General features: G+C 42.3%; 1 protein-coding gene across 1 annotated transcript in view; it reads right to left on the reverse strand.

Annotated features, from left to right (window-relative positions):
* LOC126304640 (sorbitol dehydrogenase-like) overlaps positions 1 to 24,659 on the reverse strand; it is an 80,826-nt gene that overhangs the window by 47,807 nt on the left and 8,360 nt on the right. The window contains exons 2-5 of the mRNA XM_049991795.1: positions 21,353 to 21,465; positions 21,058 to 21,263; positions 1,532 to 1,565; positions 602 to 766 (exon numbers count right to left, since the gene is read on the reverse strand). Coding sequence (XP_049847752.1) covers positions 602 to 766; positions 1,532 to 1,565; positions 21,058 to 21,213 — 355 coding nt within the window. The 5' untranslated portion in view covers positions 21,214 to 21,263; positions 21,353 to 21,465. The remainder of the gene's footprint in view (positions 1 to 601; positions 767 to 1,531; positions 1,566 to 21,057; positions 21,264 to 21,352; positions 21,466 to 24,659) is intronic.

Consider the following 24,659-nt stretch of genomic DNA (forward strand, 5'->3'; position numbering starts at 1 on the left):
AACCTAACTGACACGTGGGACATGGACAGCCAAAACTCAGTTAGTAATCATCATCTCATAACGGATTCTTCAATATCCAGGTTTTAGCTTTTCAGGAAAAGTTTGGCCTAGGTTCAAGCAGAACCAGTGCGGTCACACGTGATGCAAGGCCATGCTTTATATGTGGGGACCTGTGGACAGCCTAAGTTGTGACTATGGAGCACTTGAGCAGACACTGGACCACATAGCAAAAGTGTGCCTTATAAGACAATGTGGAGTGTCCTCTGAGGTCTTCGTAGACTCCGCACTTCATGCTATGAAGTGGACACAAGATCTGCACTTCGATCTGTAGTCAGTAACTAGTCTTTAATGCTGTAATGTTATATCTGTGTGGTTGTTCTGTCGTACTTATGTCTTTTATATCCTCTTACATATGTTACGCATTTTATTCTTGTCTATTATGGTATTTATATTTGCATATATGCTGCTGCCTTGTGCAATACGATAAAGAAATAAAGTAAAAAAGCAATCGGCGTTGCGGAAATATACGGAACACCTTCAAAAGTTAAAGAATACAATAGTAATGTATATGTGGAAGTGTTGCGGAGTACGTAGTACTTACCGCACTTCAGGTTCGTCACGGTACATCCCACTTTCTCGACGACCCCTGCCGCTTCATGTCCAAGAACCATCGGCTCCTTCACTACAAACTCTCCTATCCGACCATCAACATAGTAATGGACGTCGGAGGCACATACACCAACAGGGCCCATCTTTAGAAGAACTTCTGCAAATAAGAATAAAAGTAGCAATGTAATAGCCATTAAATATATTGTACCTTCCGCAAAAGAAAACACACGAGTAGAAGGAAACACAATCATAATGTGTTCGTTTAGCATCACGAGTATGTTAAACCTCTCCTAATTATTGATAACAACCGCATTTTCTCCCTGTAGTATTCATTGTTATACAGGTATGTATGCCATGACTACAATTTCAATGATAAGAATTTCAGCTTCAGCATAACATCATGTAATTAACATCTTGGTAATTATGAGTGTACATTCTAACGTAATGTGAATTGAATTCTCTTACTTTCGTTTACCTTTAGTATAAGTACAGAGTAAAATGGTTTTCAGGTTTAATTCTCGAATGTATGATGTTTATGACGTTCCAAAGTTGGCTCCAATAAAAACAGAACTTGTAAAAGAAAGTGAAATATAACGAATAATATGGGAACAATTAAGCTAGAGTGTAGAAGAAATTGCAAATAGGAGAAATTGCTACATATCTTCAACACATGTCCGTATATATTATACAGATAAAAAAAGGCGACGAAAGAAATAATTACTGCAATATAATACACAATACTGTATAGTTTGTTTCCTCGGCAACCATCGATTCCATTATTGTCCTGAAATGACACAACATATGAACTGGTAGAGAAGAAGTAGTGAAGATAATAAAACGAGTGGTTTGGTAGCATGAAAGTATGCTTCATTTACTATTAAAAGTTTTGCTTTATTATTGAAATTGAATTCTTATAACTTACGGTCATACTTCGGTTCAGGAATAGGCCGTTGCTCCTGAAATGAAAAAGAAAAGTTAATAGCTAATTTCATTAAATAAAATTGCGAGTAATAGCAATGCCAATGAAAAGGCGACAATATTTAGAGGGCCAAAGCTTATCAAGGTTAACATCAAAAATGTTAGATGCTAATTTATAAATTTTCTGACCGCTTGAATGGTTTTCTAGTGCATGTGCCTTAGAGAGTTAGTTATTCTGTACAGTTTTCAGTCTTCTTGCCTTCGCTGACATTTGTCTTCAAATAAACCAGGAAGTGAAAATCTGTGAACTTCTCGTTGCTGGAAGGCTGTGTCATTTAATCTTAAAACATAAGTTTCTTGTTGAGGCCTCGGTCTGTAGAAATAATCACAAATTCAATTAATTACAACTGCCTTTTTTACTAGCAAAAGATAAAACTTTGCCCTTTAGATAAATAGTAAGGCGCTCTCTCTCTTTCTCGCACGCACGCACGCACGCACGCACTAGCACATTAGAACGGGCATTTAAATCAGGCTATACGAGCAAGCAAAATATCGAGATCTCCAGCAGAAGAAACTTGCAGTGTGATTCAACATGACTGCTAGTTTTTGAAAAAAACTGGTGTTGACGTTGGAAAGACCAGTTCCTGTTGGAGCAAATTTTGGGTTGGCCCAAGTAGTAAACATTTAAGGGGGATTTGGCGACCGAGAAAAGGAAAGTATCTTTTTTTCGTGGGTGAACAGTTAGAAATGCCAAGGGTTTTGTAAAATAGTATCAAACTGATGGAATGTTGTGGCAAAAAATAATGCAGATCTCTGTCACACCCATTAGCAATTTGACTGGCAGAAGTGGATTTTTCTCTGCACAAAGTAGTTACTGCTGTCCACAGTGAACCTCAAATTCGTTAGATATTTTTAGATTTTCCGGAAGTTTTTTTGACACCGTTCCTAGCAATTGGTTTCTAATCAAGCTAATATGTTTCTGATTATATACTAAGATGGTATCTGTTCCTTCGGACATGTCCGACAGAACGGATACCAACTTAGTATATACATAGTTAAGGCTCACCGGCCAATTGACCATCTTCTCCTTCTGTGCGGATGCACAAAAAGTGCTAGAACTCCTACGGGAATCGGCAACGCGCCGCAAGTAATGAGTATAATTGGCGGGGGCACTAGGAGTGTAGTGCGGTAGTACGGGACAGTACGTTGAGAATGTGGGTGTCGCGGCAGGCGTGCCAGAGATAAGTCCCTGCAGTCGCACTATCCTGTGTGTCGTCGGTGGCTCATATGGATAGAGCGTCTGCCATGTAAGCAGGAGATCCCGGGTACGAGTCACGGTCGGGGCACACATTTTCATCTGTCCCCGTTGACGTATGTCAACGCCTGTAAGCAGCTAAGGGTTGTCATTTCATTGTAAGTTTCTCATTCTTTAAAGAACTGTACTCCCACGTATAAAACAGATTTAAGCGTCTCATTACTTTACAAATGACTTAATGTGTTAAATAGTGGACGACAGGTATGTACATGAGGAAGTCAACATATGCTTTGAAATTAAGTTTAAAGTTTGTCGGAAGAGTCTAAGTGCTCTCATTATGAAACAACAGATGAATATAGTCTGGGTAATTTGCCGACTGATTTAAGCAAAAGCTGGTTATTCACGCATTTCAGTGTTAGAGGCCATATCTGCTGAATGGGAAATTAAAATTGGCAGTACACTTTCTGGGACTCGAACCGTATTCGTCGTGGACGGAAAGCCCAAGTGTACACCCCCCCCCCCCTCCCAAACACAATCAAACCACCAGAGGTGCTTGGAATTGACAGGAAATTAAAAATGGATGTGTCCTTTTTGGGACTCAAACCCTGATTCTACTGCATTGAAAGCCCAAGGGCACGCCCTACACATGGAAACTATCCAGTGCGGGAGAGGAAGGTTAGGTTGGCGTACTTTATTTATTTTGGTAGGCAAACTGACGCAACTATCGATCCTAATTACATAATTAATTACAAAAATGATTCAAATGGCTCTGAGCACTATGGGAATTAACATCTGAGGTCATCAGTCCAATAGAACTTAGAAGTACTTAAAACTAAATAACTTAAGGACATCACACACACACACACACACACACACACACACACACAATGCCTGAGGCAGGATTCGAAACTGTGACCGTAGCGGTCACGTGGTTCCACACTAAAGCGCCTAGAACCGCTCGGCATCAAAGGCCGGCAATTAATCACAAATATCAGGTCTAATTACACAATCATATCCACAGCGCTACACAGGGATGACATAAAATCGCAATACCACTCAAAAACTGCCGATATCATACAACTGTTGTTACCCTGCTGGGAAAAAAATTTCGCAATACCACTCGAAACTAGCGACACACACACACACACACACACACACACACACACACACACACACACACACACACACACACACAATGCCTGAGGCAGGATTCGAAACTGTGACCGTAGCGGTCACGTGGTTCCACACTAAAGCGCCTAGAACCGCTCGGCATCAAAGGCCGGCAATTAATCACAAATATCAGGTCTAATTACACAATCATATCCACAGCGCTACACAGGGATGACATAAAATCGCAATACCACTCAAAAACTGCCGATATCATACAACTGTTGTTACCCTGCTGGGAAAAAAATTTCGCAATACCACTCGAAACTAGCGACACACACACACACACACACACACACACACACACACACACACACACACACACACACAATGCCTGAGGCAGGATTCGAAACTGTGACCGTAGCGGTCACGTGGTTCCACACTAAAGCGCCTAGAACCGCTCGGCATCAAAGGCCGGCAATTAATCACAAATATCAGGTCTAATTACACAATCATATCCACAGCGCTACACAGGGATGACATAAAATCGCAATACCACTCAAAAACTGCCGATATCATACAACTGTTGTTACCCTGCTGGGAAAAAAATTTCGCAATACCACTCGAAACTAGCGACACACACACACACACACACACACACACACACACACACACACACACACACACACTCAAACTCTACCCTACACCTACAAGCAGGCAAGAAAAAAGCTGAGGTGTAAGGTACTAACTTTATTCCATTTGGTGGAAAGTATGTTCAACTGACGAGATGCGGGTGTTGGACAGAGAGTTGTTTTAAAAGTGTGTTACTTGTAAGCATACAGCATCTATCGTTGTTTGACGTCAGAGTTCGCTATAGCTGTCTGCTCAAAAACAATTTTGCAGCCCAGGCAATCGAAGCCAATACATGCTACCACAACTGAAGCAAAAAAATTCATCACAATTACACTTTGGAATTGTCATGAGAATGCAAAGGGGTGGCCAAAAAGAATGCAAAAGGGGCGGTAGTTCAAAATGCGTTCTCAGCGATAGGCGTCCACAGGCTGCCGAAAATAGAGGCCCTCGCCCTCCATCCACCGGTGGAGGGGGACACAGGCTTCTTGAAGCTGCCAGCTGCTCCGCCTACCACCTCGGAGCATGAGCAGGCCACTGGCCACACTCGACTTTCCAACATCTGGCCGCCACCTTAAGGCGACTGTTCTAGACAACACAGAAAGAAAATTTAGTAGCATGACCCAACCCATCCAGAGAATACACCAGATGGCTATTTCAAAAGTCGGCTGCTTGTGAAACAGAAAGACACTACCGTATAAAGCGACAGATGCCCCACGCTTGCCTCCCTCAGACCCATGGTAAATGACTGCTATCCTGACCGAAGGAGAGACGCGTCTGTTAAAGAGCTCGCCCATCATTCTGTGCTCGACATAAACCTAACTCCTATAATAAAGCAACTATTGAAAACACATTGGCGACGACAAAAAATGTCGTCTTTTCACGAAAATAGGCACAGTCCAATTTCTTTTAGTTTTATGACTAACATCGGTATAGTTCTTAGGTTCGACTGCAGTTGCACCTCATTATTTTGTGACGTTCACAGAAGTGTACTGACACCGATTACAGATGGTAAGCAGACACATGCCCACCCGGCGTAAAATCAGCGAACAGAAGAAAACTTCGACTATTTTGATGCGAGACTTACACACCACAGAATGTCCTCGTTATTTCGAAACCATCATCAGAGTAAAGAAAAAGCGAGAATTTAAACTCCAAAGAAAAAAAACTGTATTAAGCAATTTCTTTCAGCCTATTTAACAAATTACACGACCTGAGAGGGTCTCCTCCGTTTAGTGTCTGTAAATAAACTGCCATGAACGTGAAATAACATTAGAAAATACAATCCTTCAATTCATTAGTTCATATCTGCATCTTGTCAGTTGAACATACTTCCCACCAAATGGAATAGAGGTAGTACCTTACACCTCAACCTTTTTCCTGTCAGCTTGTAGGTGTAGGGTAGAGTTTGAGCGTGTGTGTCGCTAGTTCCGAGTGGTATTGCGAAATTTTTTCGCAACAGGATAACACCAGTTGTATGGTATCGGTGGTTTTTTAGTGGTATTGCGATTTTAAGCCATCCCTGTGTAGTGCTATGGACATAATTGTGTAATTAGGCCTGACATTTGTGATTAATTATGTAATTAGAATGGATCTTTGCGTCATTTTGCCGACCAAAATAAATAACGTACACAAATCTGACCTTCCTCTCCCGCATCTGGATAGTTTCTATGTGTAGAGGGTGCACTTTGGCTTTCCATCCAGTAGAATTAGTGTTCATGTCCCAGGAAGGAAACAGCCATTTTCAATGTCCAATTAATTCCAAGCGCCTCCAGTGGTTTAAATGTGTCAGTGTGGTTACACTTGGGCTTTCTACCCAAGAGGACTAGGTTTCAAGTCCTGGGAAGGGTGCTGCCAAGTTTAATTTTCCGCCAATTCTTGGAGGGGTGTGGGTGGTTTAGGTTGTCTACTCCCACCAAAATAGGAAATTGCCACCAAAATTTGAAATTTCTGCCAATAGGGTAGTTTCTGGAATGGTTATGGGGAATGGTAGTGGGGGAGGGGAGTGTGAACTAGAGGGGCCTGGAGCACACATGCAGCTGAGAAAACATGTTTCGTCTTCCAGGGACTAGAGTGGGCTTGGTCGTGTGCGAGGGTGCGAAGGTGGGTCGGTGTGGATGGGGGTGGAGGAGATTAATTGATCAATTTAGTTAATTTGCATATGAATTCAACATGAAAATTGTCCTCATAACCCCAACTCCCTACTACTGGTACCTGCATACTATCTTGTATGGCCTTTGTGAGCACGCAGAAATGCCTCGACATGATGAGGCATGGACTCGACTAATGTATGAACTAGTGCTGGAGGAAATTGACACCATTAATCCTGCAGGGCTGTTCATAAATTCATAAGAGTACGAGGGGTGGCGATATTTTCTGAGCAGCACATTGCAAGGCATCCCAGATAGGATCAATAATGTTTATGTCTGGTCAGTTGTGTGGCCAGCAGAAGTGGTTCAACTCAGAAGAATGTTCCTGAAGCCACTCTAGCAGTTCTTGACGTGTGGAGTGTCGCACTGTCCTGTTGGAATAGCCGAAGTCCGTCTAAATGCTCAATCGACATGAGTGGGTGCTGGTGATCAGACAGGGTGCTTACGCACATACCACCTATCAGAACCATACCTAGACGTACCAGTGGTGTTATATCACTCCAACTGCACACACCCAACACCATTACATAGCCTCCACCGGCCCTAACAATCCCCTGTTGACATGCAGGGTCCATGGATTCATGATGTTGTTTCCATACTCGTAAACGTCCATCCGATCGGTACAATTTGAAAAGAGACTCGTCCGCCAGCCAACATGTTTCCGGTCGTCAACAGTCCAGGATCGGTGTTGGCGGACCCAGACGAGCATAAAGCTTTATGTCGTGCAGTCATCAAGGTTACACGAGTGGGCCTGCGACTCCGAATGCCGGTATCGATGATGTTTCGTTGAATGGTTCGCACACTGTCACTTGTTGGTGGCCGAGCTTTGAAACCCGCAGCAATTTACGGAATGGTTGAATGTAGTTCTGTTACGTTGAACAATTCTCTTCAGGCTTCGTTGGTCCCGTTCTTATAGGATCTTTTTCGGCCGCAGCCACGATGTCGGAGATTTGTTGTTTTACCGGATTCCTGATATTCACGGAACAGTCGTGAAATGGTCATGGGGTAAAATCCCCACTTCATCGCTACCTCGGAAATGCTGTGTCCCATCGCTCGTATGCCAACTATAACACCATGTTCAGACTCAAATAAATCTTGATAACATGCCTTCGTAGCAGTAGTAACCGATCTAACAACAGTGCCAGATACTTGTTGTCTTACATAGGCGTTGCCGACTGCAGGGTCATATTCTGCCTGTTTACGTATCTCTATAGTAAATACGCATGTTTAATACCTGTTTCTTTGGACTTTAGCGTAAGTAGTTTTTCAGGATTTTAAATAATTAAATTCGGTCACTATTTCTTTTGAAATATGAAAATAAAAGTTTTGTTTCACTTGAAGCCGTTACATAGGTTACTTTGGTTTGGCCTTGCACTGGGATAGTCGCTTAGTAAAACAGACTACGTGGTTATGGAGTGTTGTCTCAGCTGTGCGACTTGATTCGTCATATCCTGTCAAGAAAATCACAGCTCGTGGTGATAGACAGGAAGTCATCTAGTAACAGCCAAGGTTACTGTGTGTTTCTCGCAAAACTGCTCTTAAGCAACATAAACCATTTAGTAGAGAATCTTGATGTCTACTTCCTGGCACATTAAAACTATGTGCCGGACCGACACTCAAACTCGGGAACTTTGCCTTTCGCAGGCAAGTGCTCTACCATCTGAGCTACCCAAGCACGACTCAGGCCTCGTCCTCACAGCATTACTTCTGCCAGTACGTCGTCTCATATCTTCCAAACTTTACAGAAGCTCTCCTGCGAAACTTGCGGAACTAGCACTCCTGAAAGGAGGGATATTGCGGAGACATGGCTTAGCTACAGCCTGGGGAATGTTTAACGAGTGAGATTTTCACTCTGCAGCCAAGTGTGCGCTGATATGAAACTTCCTGGCAGAGAGATGGTAGAGCACTTGCCCGCGAGAGGCAAAGGTCCCGAGTTCGACTCTCGGCCCGGCACACAGTTTAAATCTTCCAGGAAGTTTCATATCAGCGCACACTCCGCTGCAGAGTGAAAATCTCATCCTGGAATCGTGATGTCGTTTACCGTCAGCCAAGGTAATCACAAGATCAAAACGAATTATAAATTTGTTTTGACGAGATACCTACGTAATGCGAAAAGTGGAAATTCTACATCTACATCACCATGGATACTCCGCAAATCAGATTTAAGTGCTTGGGAGAGTGTTCATCGAACCACCTTCTCAGTTCACTACTGTTCTATTCTCTCATAGCGCGCGGAAGGAACAATGAAAATTATGAGTTCTTACACGCAAGTACAAAAGAAATTGCGTGGAGTACCGGTTAGACGACAAATCAAACAAAATGAAAGGTTAACGAGTCAACTAAATACATTGGGACTTCAATTACATATAACTCAAATTGGGAAAGTAATATAGAAAATGTTGTGGTAAACGCAAAACAGTGGTTGCATTGCCAAAATACTTTAGGTCCAACAAAGCTAATAAGAGACTTACTTCGCTGCGGTTATCCACCATCTTCTGGAATATCGCTGTGAGATATACGACCGCCAGAGAACATCGAGAAAATTCGAAGAGCAGCTTGTTTTGCACTGTTGCGAAGGAGGGGAGAGAGTATAAGGGATGTGATAGCGAGTTGCGGCGACAATAATTACACCCACAACTACATTTATATAATTACTCAGCAAGTCACAATTGCGTCCCTGGTAGAAGGCTCATCGAACCATCTTTAAGCTTATACTCCACCCTTCCACTCTCGAACACCTCGTGCGACGTCCGATTTCTCTTCCTTTATTACAATGATCACTTATCCTTATGTAGGTGGGCACCAACAAAATACTTTCACACTCTAAGGAGAAAGTTGGTGATTGAAATTTGCTGAGAAGGTCCTGCCGCTGCATAAAACGCCTCTGTTCTAATCAATACCACCCTAATTCGTTTATCATATCCGTAGTATTCTCTCCCATACTACGTGATAATACAAATCAAGCTGCCCTTCTTTGAACTTCTACCATGTCCTCCGTCAATCCTGATGGGGATCCCACACCGCACAGAAATAGTACAGAAGAGGGCGAACAATGGTTCCTCAGTACTTACTTGAGTTCACAGCATGTAGATTTGTGTTATGTATCGAATAACTGAAATTTAGAGGATGCTTTTTAATGCTCATGTTGCTGACCTCACACGTTTTGTGATTTAGTCACCTGCCACTTTTTGCACCATTCAGATACCTTGTCTAAATCATTCTGCAATTCGATTTGGTCATCTGATGACTTTACATGACGGTAAATGACAGCATCATCTGCAAACCATATCAGAGGACTGTTCAGATTGTCTCCTAAATAGTTTGCGTAATCAGGAACAAGAGAGGACTTCCTTGGGAAACCCCATATATTACTTCGCATTTACTCGACCACTTTTCGTCAGTTATTACTAACGGTGACCTTTCTGACGAATCCAGCCACACATCTGAGTCCATACTCCACAGATATCCAATTTATTTAGAAGTCGCTTATGAGAAACGGTGTCATAATCATTCTGGAAATTTGAAAAAAATATGGAATTTGACATTCCCTGTCGATAGCATTCATTACTTTGTAAGAATAAAGGGGTAGTTGTGTTTCACAAGAACGATTCTTTCTAATATCATTGTAAAATGGCGCAAAGAAGATATTTAAAAAAACTTTGTACAATCAAATGAAATATCATTACTGATGAACACCCTAGTATTGGAGTTGAGATATATTTACTGCTAGTTTGACTGGTATAGTGTAAGAGAGAACAACGAGAAATTATTTGGAATGGTTCAAATGGCTCTGAGCACTATGGGACTTAACATCTGTGGTCATCAGTCCCCTAGAACTTAGAACTAGTTAAACCTAACTAACCTAAGGACATCACACACATCCATGCCCGAGGCAGGATTCGAACCTGCGACCGTAGCAGTCCCGCTTTTCCGGACTGCGCGCCTAGAACCACTAGACCACCGCGGCCGGCTATTTGGAATCTAAGTATTATTGTGTAACATGAAGAGTATGACAAAAGATAACATGATTTCTTTTATTAAATCGCTAATAGAGTTCAAAATTTGCGTGCTACATGTTGTATATGCATCTGATGGCTGCAATATATTAATGCTTCCAAAACTTTGTTTAGTGAATTGCCTTAATGAAATACGCATGCCATTCAGTTTTGTTGTGTGGGGGGGGGGGGGGGAGGGGGGGAGGGGGTGCGTTTGAAGTTTCGGGCGCTAAACAGCATGGTCATCAGCGCCCAAACGCATAGAAACAGGAACACATACGGTGAAGGGACGAAGACTGACAGCGAACAACGAGAATGGCTAAAAGACACAGACCTGACGCAGAGAACAGAAATCGAAGTGAAACAAGTAGGTAATCGTAGCGCCATGTGTGGACAAACTGCGGTTCATTTCGTTTCTCCGTGCACTTTCGCAGCTTCTACATAGTGAATTCTTGAAATCAACTTGCTTTGTGTTTCATTTGCTGACTCTACAATCTGAATAGTGACAAGGCCTTTATTGACTAAGGGACATGGGTTGGGTTGTTTGGGAGAAGAGACCAAAAAGCTAGGTGATCGCTTTCATCGGATTAGGGAAGGACGGGGCAGAAAGTCGGCCGTGTCCTTTCAGAGGAACCATACCGGAATTTGACTGAAGCGACTTAGGGAAATCACGAAAAACCTAAAGCAGGATGGCCGGACACGGGTTAGAACCGCCGTCCTCCTGAATGCAAGTCCAGTGTGCTGGCCACTGCGCCATCTCGCTGGGTACTAAGGGAGTCGCTAGTAACAAGCGGAGATTTATCTTGTTTTTAAATTAATGTTGTTGTTGTTGTGGTCTTAAGTCTTGAGACTGGTTTGATGCAGCACTCCACGCTACTCTATCCTGTGCAAGCTTCTTCATCTCCCAGTACCTAATGCAACCTACATCCTTCTGAATCTGCTTAGTGTATTCATCTCTTGGCCTCCCTCTACGATTTTTACCCTCCACAGTGCTCTCCACTACTAAATTGGTGATCCCTTGATGCCTCACAACATGTCCTACCAACCAACCCCTTCTTCTACTCAATTTGTGCCACAAATTTCTCTTCTCCCGAATCCTATTCAATACTGCCTCATTAGTTACGTGATCTACACATCTAATCTTTTCTGTAGCACCACATTTCGGAAGCTTCTATTCTCTTCTTGTCCAAACTATTTATCGTCCATGTTTCACTTCCATACATGGCTACACTCCATACAAATACATTCAGAAATGTCTTCCTGACACTTAAATCTATACTCGATGTTAACAAATTTCTCTTGCCATTGCCAGTCTACATTTTATATCCTTATTTTGCTCCCCAAATAGCAAAACTCCTTTACTAATTTAGGTGTCTCATTTCCTAATCTAATTCCCTCAGCATCACCCGATTTAATTCGACTACATTCCATTATCCTCGTTTTGCTTTTGTTGATGTTCATCTTATATCCTCGTTTCAAGACACTGTCCATTCTGTTCAACTGCTCTTCCAGGTCCTTTGCTGTCTCTGACAGAATTACGATGTCATCGGCGAACCTCAACGTTTTTATTTCTTCTCCATGGATTTTAACACCTACTCCGAATTTTTCTTTTTTTCCTTTACTGCTTGCTCAATATACTGATTGAATAACATCGGGGAGAGGTTACAACCCTGCCTCACTCCATTCCCAACCACTGCTTCCCTTTCATATCCCTCGACTCTTCTAACTGCCATCTGGTTTCTGTAGAAATTGTAAATAGCGTTTCGCTCCCTGTATTTTACCCCTGCAACCTACAGAATTTGAAAGAGAGTATTCCAGTCAACATTGTCAAAAGTTTTCTCTAAATATATTTAAATTAATATGATTATTAAAACATAAGATGCCTAGGCAGTAAACAGTAGCGATCAGCAAACAGAAGAATTCTAATAGTCGGTTTTTATCCGAAAATTGCGTTCAGTCCGTTTAAATTGCCTTCCTTTCGTTGCTCATCGTATTTCCTAAATTATCATTTGTTATCGTTAAGATGTAAATTGTAATTTTAACTATTTTAACTTCTACTTTCTAATTTACATTGCATAATCCATCTCGTCTCCCGCTCCCAATAATTACTTGATTAAGGAGTGTCTCATTAATTGGAGATGGGGTCAGGACTATTAAGAAACCTACGTAAGTGGCAAATAAGTGACTTGAAGTTATCGTTTCGTAATCTGGCTGTAGTTCTGAAAATTATTCACCTGTTATCAGGACCTATTAGTCACGCTTATGACGTCATACTTAACAATTAAAATGATAGACTTTCAGTGACTTACTCACAAAAATTATGGAGGTACACTTAAAGTAGCTTAGCCAAAACACACTACGAGTCTCGATACTTCGTGTTGTTGCTCATCAAACGTGAATAAAAACTGAAATCACTGTGAGTGACTAGGATAATACAATATTAACGTGAACATTATTCGATGGCGAATGACGGTGAAATCAGATGATCCAGGTGGTCATTTTAAGACAACTCACATTTAAATCCACGTACCCAGCTTCTGATGAAAGAATACAAGCTGTCTAACTCTGGATGGCTATATTCGAAACAGGTAACGGCGTTTTTTTCAGTATAGTAAGCCAAAAGCAAATTGTAACTAGTTGCTGCAGTAGATTATAAACATTATGTATCACCAACAGCCTCGTTTTTCTCACGAAGCCAGTGTGTAGCAAAATAACATTAAAATTCAAAAATTGTGGGAAAATACAAGATAACACATCTCAGAAAAAGAAAGAAATATGTATTAAGCAGTTGGCAGTTGAATAGTGTTTATCTTGAGCACATTACACGGTCAAGTATTATTTAGAAATACCAGGTCAGGAACCATGTCTTGTCCTGTTATTTATTTGTAGCTGTGCCTGAGACTTCGTATCTCCACAATTTATTTACAACTTATTAAGCCTATTTCTACACAACGTGAATAGAAGTGTGATTGGAAACAAGAGGCAAAAGCTTGTTTGCTTCACTAACATGTGAAAGAGCCATGCACAAAGCAACTGCACTAAGATCCTCACCAGCAACACGCAGCTTCTAGCCTCGTGCTTTGTTTGTGGTCATGGCATAACATAAGCTTACCAAGAATTGCACACGTTTAAAGCGAAATGGTAAATTGTTAGGAATAAACAACATTCGGGGTATAAAATTCTCTTGCCTGCGCAACTTTGTCAAAATATCTTCTTACAAGATGTTACGTTTAAGAGCAGTACCTTTAAGTCTCTGCGGGAGTGAAGGGTTCTGAGGAGCGAGATGATGCATGATGCTCTAGATCAGAGTTACGTCACGCTTCGCTTTCGGAAGGCATTTCCAAAGAGTGAGTTTATGCATGGTGTATTGAAGCCGCAGCAAGTCTCGTCTTAGGATCTTCATTGGAATTTTAAAATCATATAGTCTTCAGTTTTTGGCCTTTCTGGTATATTGAGAATGACTTGACTGTTTTATAGGCAACTTCGTTAGTAAAATAGATGAAGTCAAAAAATGTAGTAGTAGGCACAAAAACCACAAAGTGAACTAAAAAAATCACTTTTTCGTAGCAATGAACAGAAATGAAACATATCGAAAGAATCAAAGCAAAGTCACTATGTTTTTAATACAAAAACGGAAATTAGTGAATCTGTTTATCATAGTCAAGCAAAATCGCTGTTAGTTTGTATTCGTAAATATAAGATAGCGGCGCTTAATTCTATTGGTTTCCAAATTTCCGAAAATATACTTGTTACTGAGTAAAACAACTAGCGACGCCATCTGTTGGTTGTTTGGTGTACTATGCCGTGATAATTAAATATTCGAAATATTAAGCAGAGTAGATGATTTTAGATGAAACTTTAAATTACGATATACTTTTATCGTGTTCCCATTAATTAATTAATTCATTAATTTATGCATTTATTTTACCTGGCAAGATTAGGGCCTTCAGGCCCTCTCTTACATCTAACCAGGCATACTCAGATTGATCGAGTTACAGTTTCTACAGAACATTTAAGGACATACAAAGTATTATACAGTATTGATGTTAAAGAACAAAAATAGAGATTGTAACAGTAGTGCAACGATAATTATAATCAAAAAATAACAACAAATAATAATAATAATAATAACTATGTATATGAAAGTGAACATACTTTTCTTTTGTGAATGTCAGTCCTATTGCTAGTTGGGAATTTTCTCGTTATGTTCATGCAGCTTGTGAGTTATTCTCATCGAGCAGAGACATAAAACGATACAATGGGGTGAAAGAGAGATAGAAGAGGTAGATAGGTTAGATGAAGAGAAGTAGAATGGTAAAATTCGAAGCTGTGATGGAGAGGAGAAAGAAAGAGATGAGAGGGGCACAACAATGGTGGCTATAGCGTCATTAATATGAAAGTTCTGAGTTCCCTCTTGAATGTTGAGTGGTTCTGGATAAGACGCAGATCACAGGGGAGCACGTTCCATAGTCGTATGGCTGAGATGGAGAATGACACGGAGAAAGATTTTGTGTCATGTAAAGGTACAGCCAAGATGCTAGACGTATCCGATGTGGTATTGCGATTGTGGAATGATGATAGGTGTTTAATGTGAGAAGATAAGTATTGGGGGCACCAGTGGCTGAGAAATCGGTGAAGTAAGCACATCGTGTGGAGATCGCGTGCCTTTGTGGGCGTATCCAACCTAGCTGGGAGTATGAAGGACTGATATGATCATACAACCGAATATTGCACACGTAAATTCAGCAGATTGTAGCTTAGTCGTTATGCATTTGTACAGGTTAGTTGATACATTCTTTGCATGTTTCGCTTGCGTTATCTAGGCACGGACTCGTGTTTCAGTAACTGTTGTTCAACATCGATTAGAATGGGCAGGGACTGCGATTGCTGTGTTCGGATGAGGGCTGACTTGGCATCCCTTCGTTCGCAGCTGCAATCGACGCTGACTTCGGTCGCGCAGCTTGAGGCTGTTGCCAATGGGCACCACTGTGGGGAGCCCGACTTGGGTATCACGGGGATGTCAACCTCGTCCCGTCTGTCCCCAGATCGGTCTGCCGCTGTGGTTGTCCCGGTTGCTGCCCGCAGTGGGGCTGAGCCCTCGCCTGTGGTTGATTGGGAGGTCGTTCCAAGGCGTGGCAGGCAGCGAAAGGCGTCCCCAGAGGCTGATCAGAAAGCCTCCCCGGTGCGTCTGACAAACCGGTTTCAGGCACTGTCTCTGGCTAAGCCGGATGCAGCTGCCTGCCCTGTTTCAGAGGATCATTCTCAGCCTTCAAGGTCCGGGCAATCGCAGAGGGTGGGCTTACTGGTAGTTGGGAGCTCCAATGTTAGGCGCGTAATGGAGCCCCTTAGGGATATGGCGGCGAAGGAGGGGAAGAAATCCAGTGTGCACTCCGTGTGCATTCCGGGAGGAGTCACTCCTGATGTGGAAAGGGTACTTCCGGATGCCATGAAGAGCACAAGGTGCAGCCAGCTGCAGGTGGTGGCACATGTCGGCACTAATAACGAGTGTCGCTTTGGATCTGAGGAAATTCTCTCTGGATTCCAGCGGCTATCTGATTTGGTGAAGGCTGGTGGTCTTGCTTACGAGATGAAGGCAGAGCTCACCATCCTGCAGCATCGTCGACAGAACCGACTGCGGACCTTTGGTGCAGAGCCGGGTGGAGGGTCTGAATCAGAGGCTCAGACGGTTTTGCGACCGTGTTGGCTGCAGATTCCTTGACTTGCGCCATAAGGTGGTGGGGTTTTGGGTTCCGCTGAATAGGTCAGGAGTTCACTACACTCAACTGGCGTCTACACGGGTAGCGGAGGCTGTGTGGCGTGGACTGGGCGGTTTTTTAGGTTAGAAGGCCTCGGGAAAGTGCGGGATGGGCTGCAATGTCAAAGGGTGCATGGCAAATACAGGACGTGCTTGGATTAAGGAACAGTCGGAATTATAGTTGTAAATCGTTGTAGTTGCGCTGGAAAAGTCCCTGAGCTTCAAGCGCTAATAGAAAGCACAGAAGCTGATATCGTTATAGGTACAGAAAGCTGGCTAAAGCCTGAAATAAGTTCTGCAGAAATTTTTACGAAGTCTCAGACGGTGTTCAGGAAAGATAGATTATGCACAATTGGAGGTGGAGTGTTTGTGTCTGTCAGTAGTGGTTTATCTTGTAGTGAAGTCGAAGTAGATACTCCGTGCGAATTGGTATGGGTGGAGGTTATACTTAACAGCCGAATTAAGTTAATAATTGGCTCCTTCTACCGACCCCCAGACTCCGATGATATTCCGATGATACAGTTGCGGAACAGTTGAGAGAAAGTTTGAGTCTCGCAACAAATAAATACTCCACTCATACGGTTATAGTTGGTGGGGACTTCAACCTACCCTCGGTATGTTGGCAAAAAACATCTTCCGAGATTGTCGTAAATGGTTTCTCCGAAAATTATCTCGAGCAGTTAGTCCTCGAACCCACGCGAATTGTAAATGGTTGCGAAAACACAATTGACCTCTTCGCCACAAACAATCCAGAGCTGATAGAGAGCATCATGACTGATACAGGGATTAGTGATCACAAGGTCGTTGTAGCTAGGTTCAATACAGTTTCTTCCAAATCCATCAGAAACAAACGCAAAATAATTTTATTTAAGAAAGCGGATAAAGTGTCACTAGAAGCCTTCCTAAAAGACAATTTCCATTCCTTCCGAACTGACTATGCGAATGTAGACGAGATGTGGCTCAAATTCAGAGATATTGTGGCAACAGCAACTGAGAAATTCATTCGTCATAAATTGGCGAGAGATGGAACGGATCCCCCGTGGTACACAAAAACGGTCCGAACGCTGTTGCAGAGGCAACGGAAAAAGCATGCGAACTTCAGAAGAACGCAAAATCCCGAAGATTGGCTAAAATTTACAGACGCGCGAAATTTGGCGCGGACTTCGATGCGAGATGCCTTCAATAGGTTCCACAACGCAACATTGTCTCGAAATTTGGTAGAAAATCCGAAGAAATTCTGGTCGTATGTAAAGTACACAAGCGGCAAGACGCAGTCAATACCTTCGCTGCGCAGTGCCGATGGTACTGTTACCGACGACTGTGCCGCTAAAGCGGAGTTATTAAACGCAGTTTTCCGAAATTGCTTCAACAGGGAAGACGAATGGAATATTCCAGAATTTGAAACACGAACATCTGCTAGCATGAGTCTCTTAGAAGTAGACACCGTAGGGGTTGCGAAGCAACTCAAATCGCTTGATATGGGCAAGTCTTCAGGTCCAGATTGTATACCGATTAGGTTCCTTTGAGGTTACGCTGATACTATACCTCCTTACTTAGCACTCATATACAACCGCTTGCTCACCGATAGATCTGTACCTACAGATTGGAAAATTGCGCAAGGTCGCACCAGTGTTTAAGAAGGGTAGTAGGAGTAATCCATTTAACTACAGACTTATATCATTGACGTCGGTTTGCAGTAGGGTTTTGGAGAATATACTGTATTCAAACATTATGAATGACCTCGAAGGGAACGATCTACTGACACGTAATCAGCATGGCTTCAGAAAACATCGCTCTTGTGCAACGCAGCTAGCTCTTTATTCACACGAAGTAATGGCCGCTATCGACAGGGGATCTCAAGTTGATTCCGTATTTCTAGATTTCCGGAAAGCTTTTGACACCGTTCCTCACAAGCGACTTCTAATCAAGCTGCGGACCTATGGGGTATCGTCTCAGTTGTGTGACTGGATTCGTGATTTCCTGTCAGGGAGGTCGCAGGTCGCAGTTCGTAGTAATAGACAGCAAATCATCGAGTAAAACTGAAGTGATATCAGGTGTTCCCCAGGGAAGCGTCCAGGGACCTCTGCTGTTCCTGATCCATATAAATCACCTGGGTGACAATCTGAGCAGTTCTCTTAGATTGTTCGCAGATGATGCTGTAATTTACCGTCTAGTAAGGTCATCTGAAGACCAGTATCAGTTGCAAAGCGATTTAGAAAAGATTGCTGTATGTTGTGTCAGGTGGCAGTTGACGCTAAATAACGAAAAGTGTGAGATGATCCACATGAGTTCCAGAAGAAATCCGTTGGAATTCGATTACTCGATAAATAGTACAATTCTCAAGACTGTCAATTCATCAAAGTACCTGGGTGTTAAAATTACGAACAACTTCAGTTGGAAGGACCACATAGATAATATTGTCGGGAAGGCGAGCCAAAGGTTGCGTTTCATTGGCAGGACACTTAGAAGATGCAACAAGTCCACTAAGGAGACAGCTTACACTACACTCGTTCGTCCTCTGTTAGAATATTGCTGCGCGGTGTGGGATCCTTACCAGGTGGGATTGACGGAGGACATCGAAAGGGTGCAAAAAAGGGCAGCTCGTTTTGTATTATCACGTTATAGGGGAGAGAGTGTGGCAGATATGATACACGAGTTGGGATGGAAGTCATTACAGCAAAGACGTTTTTCGTCGCGGCGAGACCTTTTTACGAAATTTCAGTCACCAACTTTCTCTTCCGAATGCGAAAATATTTTGTTGAGCCCAACCTAGGTAGGAATGATCATCAAAATAAAATAAGAGAAATCAGAGCTCGAACAGAAAGGTTTAGGTGTTCGTTTTTCCCGCGCGCTGTTCGGGAGTGGAGTAGTAGAGAGATAATATGATTGTGGTTCGATGAACCCTCTGCCAAGCACTTAAATGTGAATTGCAGAGTAGTCACGTAGATGTAGATGTATCTAACGCAAGCATTCATCACTAGCTCGAGGCATCTCGAATTTTCACTGTTTGTGCCGTGTTGAACTACATCACAGTAGTAAAGATTAGGCAAGAGTAGTGTTTGGACTAATTTTTGTTTAACATGGGTTGGAAATTGTTTTCTAAATTTTTGAATTGCATGTTGGGAGGAGAGCGATTTCCGGCAAGCTGTGACTGTTTGTTCTTCCCAGTTTAGGTGTTCATCCAAGATCATTCCAAGGTCTTTTATTGTTTTTTGGTATGGTCGTTGGGTACCATTGAAGAGTGACGGTTTCCCGAAAGTACCGGCTGATTAACTTTGGATGAGATATAAGTATGACCTGGGATTTCTTGGGGTTTAGTTTCAGACCTAGGTTCTGCGCCCATCGAGAAACAGAGCAAAGATCTGCGTTCATACTCGCTACTGCGTCAGCAGTGTTCTTAGGGCTTGGACTCATGTACAGCTGGATGTCGTCGGCATATAGATGATAGTGCAGGAGTGAATTACTGAAGAAATATTACTAATGTACAGTGAGAAGAGTAATGGACCAAGGATGGAGCCTTGGGGAACGCCAGAGCGCACGTTCATCCATGATGACTTTTCCGACCCCACAAATGATTTGTTGACTTCTGTTTTTGAGGTAGCTGTCGAACCAGTGTATTGCGCTGTTTGAGAAATTCAGCTGTTTCGTTTTAAATAGTAATATATCAAAGTCAACTGTGTCAAAAGCCTTGTTAAAGTCAAGCAGTGTCAGGATGGTAGCTTCACGTCAGTCCATAACATACTTAATTTCATTAGTTACTTCCATGAATGTAGTTGCTGTACTATGGTGCTTTCGAAAGCCTGACTGATATTTGTCATGGATTTAAGGGGTTTTGAGGTAAACCGTAAGCTCTTCACGGATGATGTATTCTAGGAATTTAGATATTGCAGGTAGTATGCTGATCGGTCTGTAGTCACCTGGCGACTTAGGGTTGTACGTTTTGGGTATAGGTTGAATTAAACTTTGCTTCCACTCAGTAGGATATGTACTACTGACAAGAGTCAGGTTGAAGATGTCTGTGATAACTGGAATAATAGTGTCTACGACGTTCTTAATCATGCCAATGCTCACTCCATCATTTCCTACTGCCTCGGAAGAGATTCTCATAATTGCCTTGTGTACTGTGCCGGTAGTGACATGTTTTAGGAAAGACTTGTCTGTCGAGAGATTGATATCTTGGGTCTGGTAATTTGTCGCTGCGTGGCAGTTTACAGCTGTTGAGAAGAAATCGTCTAATTCTTCTGCAAACGCTTGATAAACAGCGTCAGATCTTCGCTTCCCTATACCGAAACTGCGCAGCTTTTTCCACAGTGCAGCAGGTTTTCATATGCCGCATACTACAGAGCGGGCATGTCTGATTTTGGCATTCCTCACGCTTTGCTTGGTTCTGTTTGGGAGTTTCCTATAAGCTTCATACGCCTTGGGGGGTTGGGTTACACTTGAAGGCCCTATGTGCAGCATCACGTTTATTCATTAACTGGCGTAATGCAGTGGTGAGCCACGGAGCGGGAGCTCTCTTTTCCTTGACAGTGCGTTTAGATGAAATAACGCCGATATGTTTAAAGTAACGAACGATTTAGGTGATACGCCTTACACACCGTATTCATAGCTACGGCTAACGTGGATGCATGAACTTACCAAGCGAAGATCCTTGGGGGCGCAGAGTACAGCGGCGAGGTTATCGCAGGGATCGGGACACTTCTGCTGAGGTTTGCACGAAGAGTTGGAGGCGACGGACGTCAGATGGAACGGCCATCCCGTCGCACGCACGCATCTTGAAAGCAGGCGAAGCATTTCGATTTCTACCGGTTCTGCGTTGGTAAGCGATTTTCAGACCGCTGGTTCTATGCGGAGGATAGGAAGCACCTAGACGTAATAACTCTGATTACAGAATTAACGAGTATATAAGTAGTACATAAACCTCGACACTTACCCTTACACACACGGTGAAGTAGTTCTCTTCCTGACGTCTCAAAATACAAGGTGAGTGTCTTCGTCAGCAGTCATTGCAGAACCGTGATTTCCTTCGTCATTTTCATTTATATGCTGCAAACATAAAATATTATATAAATATTTGGCGAGACGTGCTTACAAAAAAGGCATTAGTAGCCTCCTGGGGACCCATATTAAGTCGTAAAAGTATAACTATGCTCGGAGGTTTGGTAAATAGCATCAATACCATAACATGTCACCAACAGGCCACAACAAAACGACGAAGCCCATTGCCAAAGCATCTTGTAGACATTCGTTTCCTGATCTGAGAAGTAGAAACACTGCAACCATCAGCGCTGAGTTGCTGGAAGTGTACGGCAATATCATCATATCTCACAGTGGTTAGATGGCACGGATGGTTGCATTGTGGTCAAAGAAATTTGAGTGATGCAGAAAATGAAAAACTAGAAAACAATTCCTGATATGTGCGAGCATGACTAGGGCACCGATGGTTCCGTACAGACTCAATTACGCATATACATAATTCATCCAATCCCACGAATCGAGAATTTGTACGTTTTTTGCCTGTTAACGATATCGAGACTGGCAACGTATTTACGTGACATAAAAGAGACCATACACTTGAGTATGCGAGATAAATTTTAACATGATACGTGTGCCCGTTTCTGAGAAAAAGCGATAGACGAATAAAGGCAAATTTTTATCGTGTTATTCGACTTTCTATTTTGTGTGATATACTTACAAATTAACAATTTCTGTGTTGTTACCTTTAGATATACTGCGAAACCTTGCTTCTTGCCTAATTTCAGGACTCTAGGTCAACAGGAAGTACCCTCCAGGTTTTGATGAGTAAGCCTGCGAGTATCAAAATATGTGCCGCAAATGGCCGCATATTTTGACTGCACTGACTAGGAAACTTATTTTTTTACAGCGCCAGGGGCCATAGAACTATGTACGTAACATAAATTTCTACTTGATAAGTCTACATCTTCCTGAGAAAATGGGGTATTAACTGTCGGAAAGAGAGAGACAATAAAGTGATCGTATACGAATTCAGTTTTTACCGACTAAGTTACCGAATCCTAAAAAGGACGTAATATCCTATATCTACTGTATAAGTGGTTCACTGTGAAACAGTCAACTGTCAACTCATTCAAGTAACTGGAAGGGGAGGGGGGGGGGGGGGGGAGCGTGGAGTAACAGTTAGTGGGGATATGAACTGGAATGATCACATAGGTTCAGTCTTACGTAAGCCTAACGGAAGACTCGGATCATTGGCAGGATGCTGATAAATATCGTCATTCTACAAAGGAGACTGATTACAGCTCACGTACACTACCTGTCTCAGAACATCGCTCAATTGTATGGGACCCATACTGAATACTGGGTATTGGACGTGTCAAAGGAGGACAATTCGAATTCCATTGATTTGTTAGACTCACAGGAGGGCGTCACGGGCATGTCGAAATACATGAACTCTTTCATACTTTGTCGTATAGAGTTCGGTGAAGTTTTTTTGGTGCCTACGAATCAGTATGTGAAATGCTAGATTTAAATGCGCTATAAATATGTTGTTCGCATACTACATTATCTTGGTTCGCATCCTGTTCTGTACTTTCTCGTTGTCAGTGAAGAACTCCATGTAAGCAGCTTTTGACACAACTGACATTCAACTACAGTATATTACATCTTGTCACCGAATGAGTAGGGTTTATGTATTTCTGCTTCGAATGGTGTTATTTCTTGCTATTCAAAATGTTTTTGTAGTCTTAGTGAGTAAGGCATTATTCTCGGCAAATGCTGAAATTGCAACCGTAGTTGCCCAGATGTGATGACATGTTATTGGCAAATACTGCACACAATGCATTTTAACAAAGATAAGTGTACTCCAACCATCCTCTTACTGTAACGAAAATTTAAAGGAAAGCAAATAATACACACTGTCGTCCTTTCATCAATGGATCTACTAGTGAATTATGTACAACTAGAGTTAACTAAATGCTGTAGCATTCAGTAGGGTGGGAGTACGTTTAACCATACCACATAATCATATGTATAAATATTCACAGCGATGAAAAATATTTTTTGTGCATTTTGGAACCTTGTACAATAACTACGTACTCTGTCACAAATATTACAAAGCACATTAAACTGCAAGAAACAATAGTCAAAGCTGAAATGTATACTCATTCCATAGCACGATGTAAAGTTGAATACCAATCCTGATAAATTGTAAAATTTAAATTTTCACGGCCGGTAATGTCACACCTATTAAAATATCCCAGGATATTATGACGTAGTCCAATAGTTCTCAAATTTAAATCGAGTGTTTCGTCCCCATCTACTGAGGACATTTTCAAGGGCGATCTTAGCTTCTTTGAGTGTCCCGATTCACCCCCTGACTCGCTACAGATTGCAGTAAAATTCCATTTACGCGTCGTTCCACGCAGTGGCGTGACGTTACGTGTTCTGAATAACCGCGAGCAACTTGTAGTTGTCGGCTGCCGTCGTCCGCTGTCGCTATCACCCCATGGTACGAGACTGGTACGTATCTTCTTCAGCACCGGGATCCAGGTGTCATTCAATTCCACGCCCCCCGCCTACACACTGAAATTTCTGTCTGTTTTACAATCTCTATGGCCTCTCTGTATAGCCTTTCATGGTATCCGCTTGTGGCCGAAAGGACTTGACTCCTATCAAAATAAATATTGTGGTCTCCTGGCTGCAAAGCATGTTCTGCAACAGCTGATACGTCAATCTCCCGCCTTGTGCATTGCCTTTGTGCTCTATCTAGTCGTTATTGGCCATTATTTTCTAGTAGTCACGTACACCTCCCCACAACTACGCAGAATTCTATAAACTACTGCTTTTCCAGCGGTTGGCGAGCATCCTTAGCCAATAATAGGTGATCGTATACTATCCGGGTGGGTTTGTGGATTACCACGATGTTCCGTTTTCTCAAGATTTATCCTATGTAATGAGTAACGTCCTTAATGAAAGACAGGAAAACTTTCGATTTCACAGGCGCTTGTGTGTCGTTATGATTTTTGCGTGGTGGCGTAACTCTCATTACAACCGTTGAAAAACGAAATGCGACGGTTGTTTTGAATATCAAGTTACCTTTCATTAGGAATGTGGATGCGGAGTCTCTATGTAAATGGATGAGTGCTGAATATATGAGTGCAAATCAAAGGAGCAAAGGAAGTTGTACAGACATGTGAATATATCATCCTTCAAAACAGGCGAAGACCAAACCATTGTCGATCAAAGTGTTTCTCAGATGTTTC

This window comes from Schistocerca gregaria, unplaced genomic scaffold, assembly GCF_023897955.1.
Source record: "Schistocerca gregaria isolate iqSchGreg1 unplaced genomic scaffold, iqSchGreg1.2 ptg000181l, whole genome shotgun sequence".
NCBI lineage: Eukaryota > Metazoa > Arthropoda > Insecta > Orthoptera > Acrididae > Schistocerca > Schistocerca gregaria.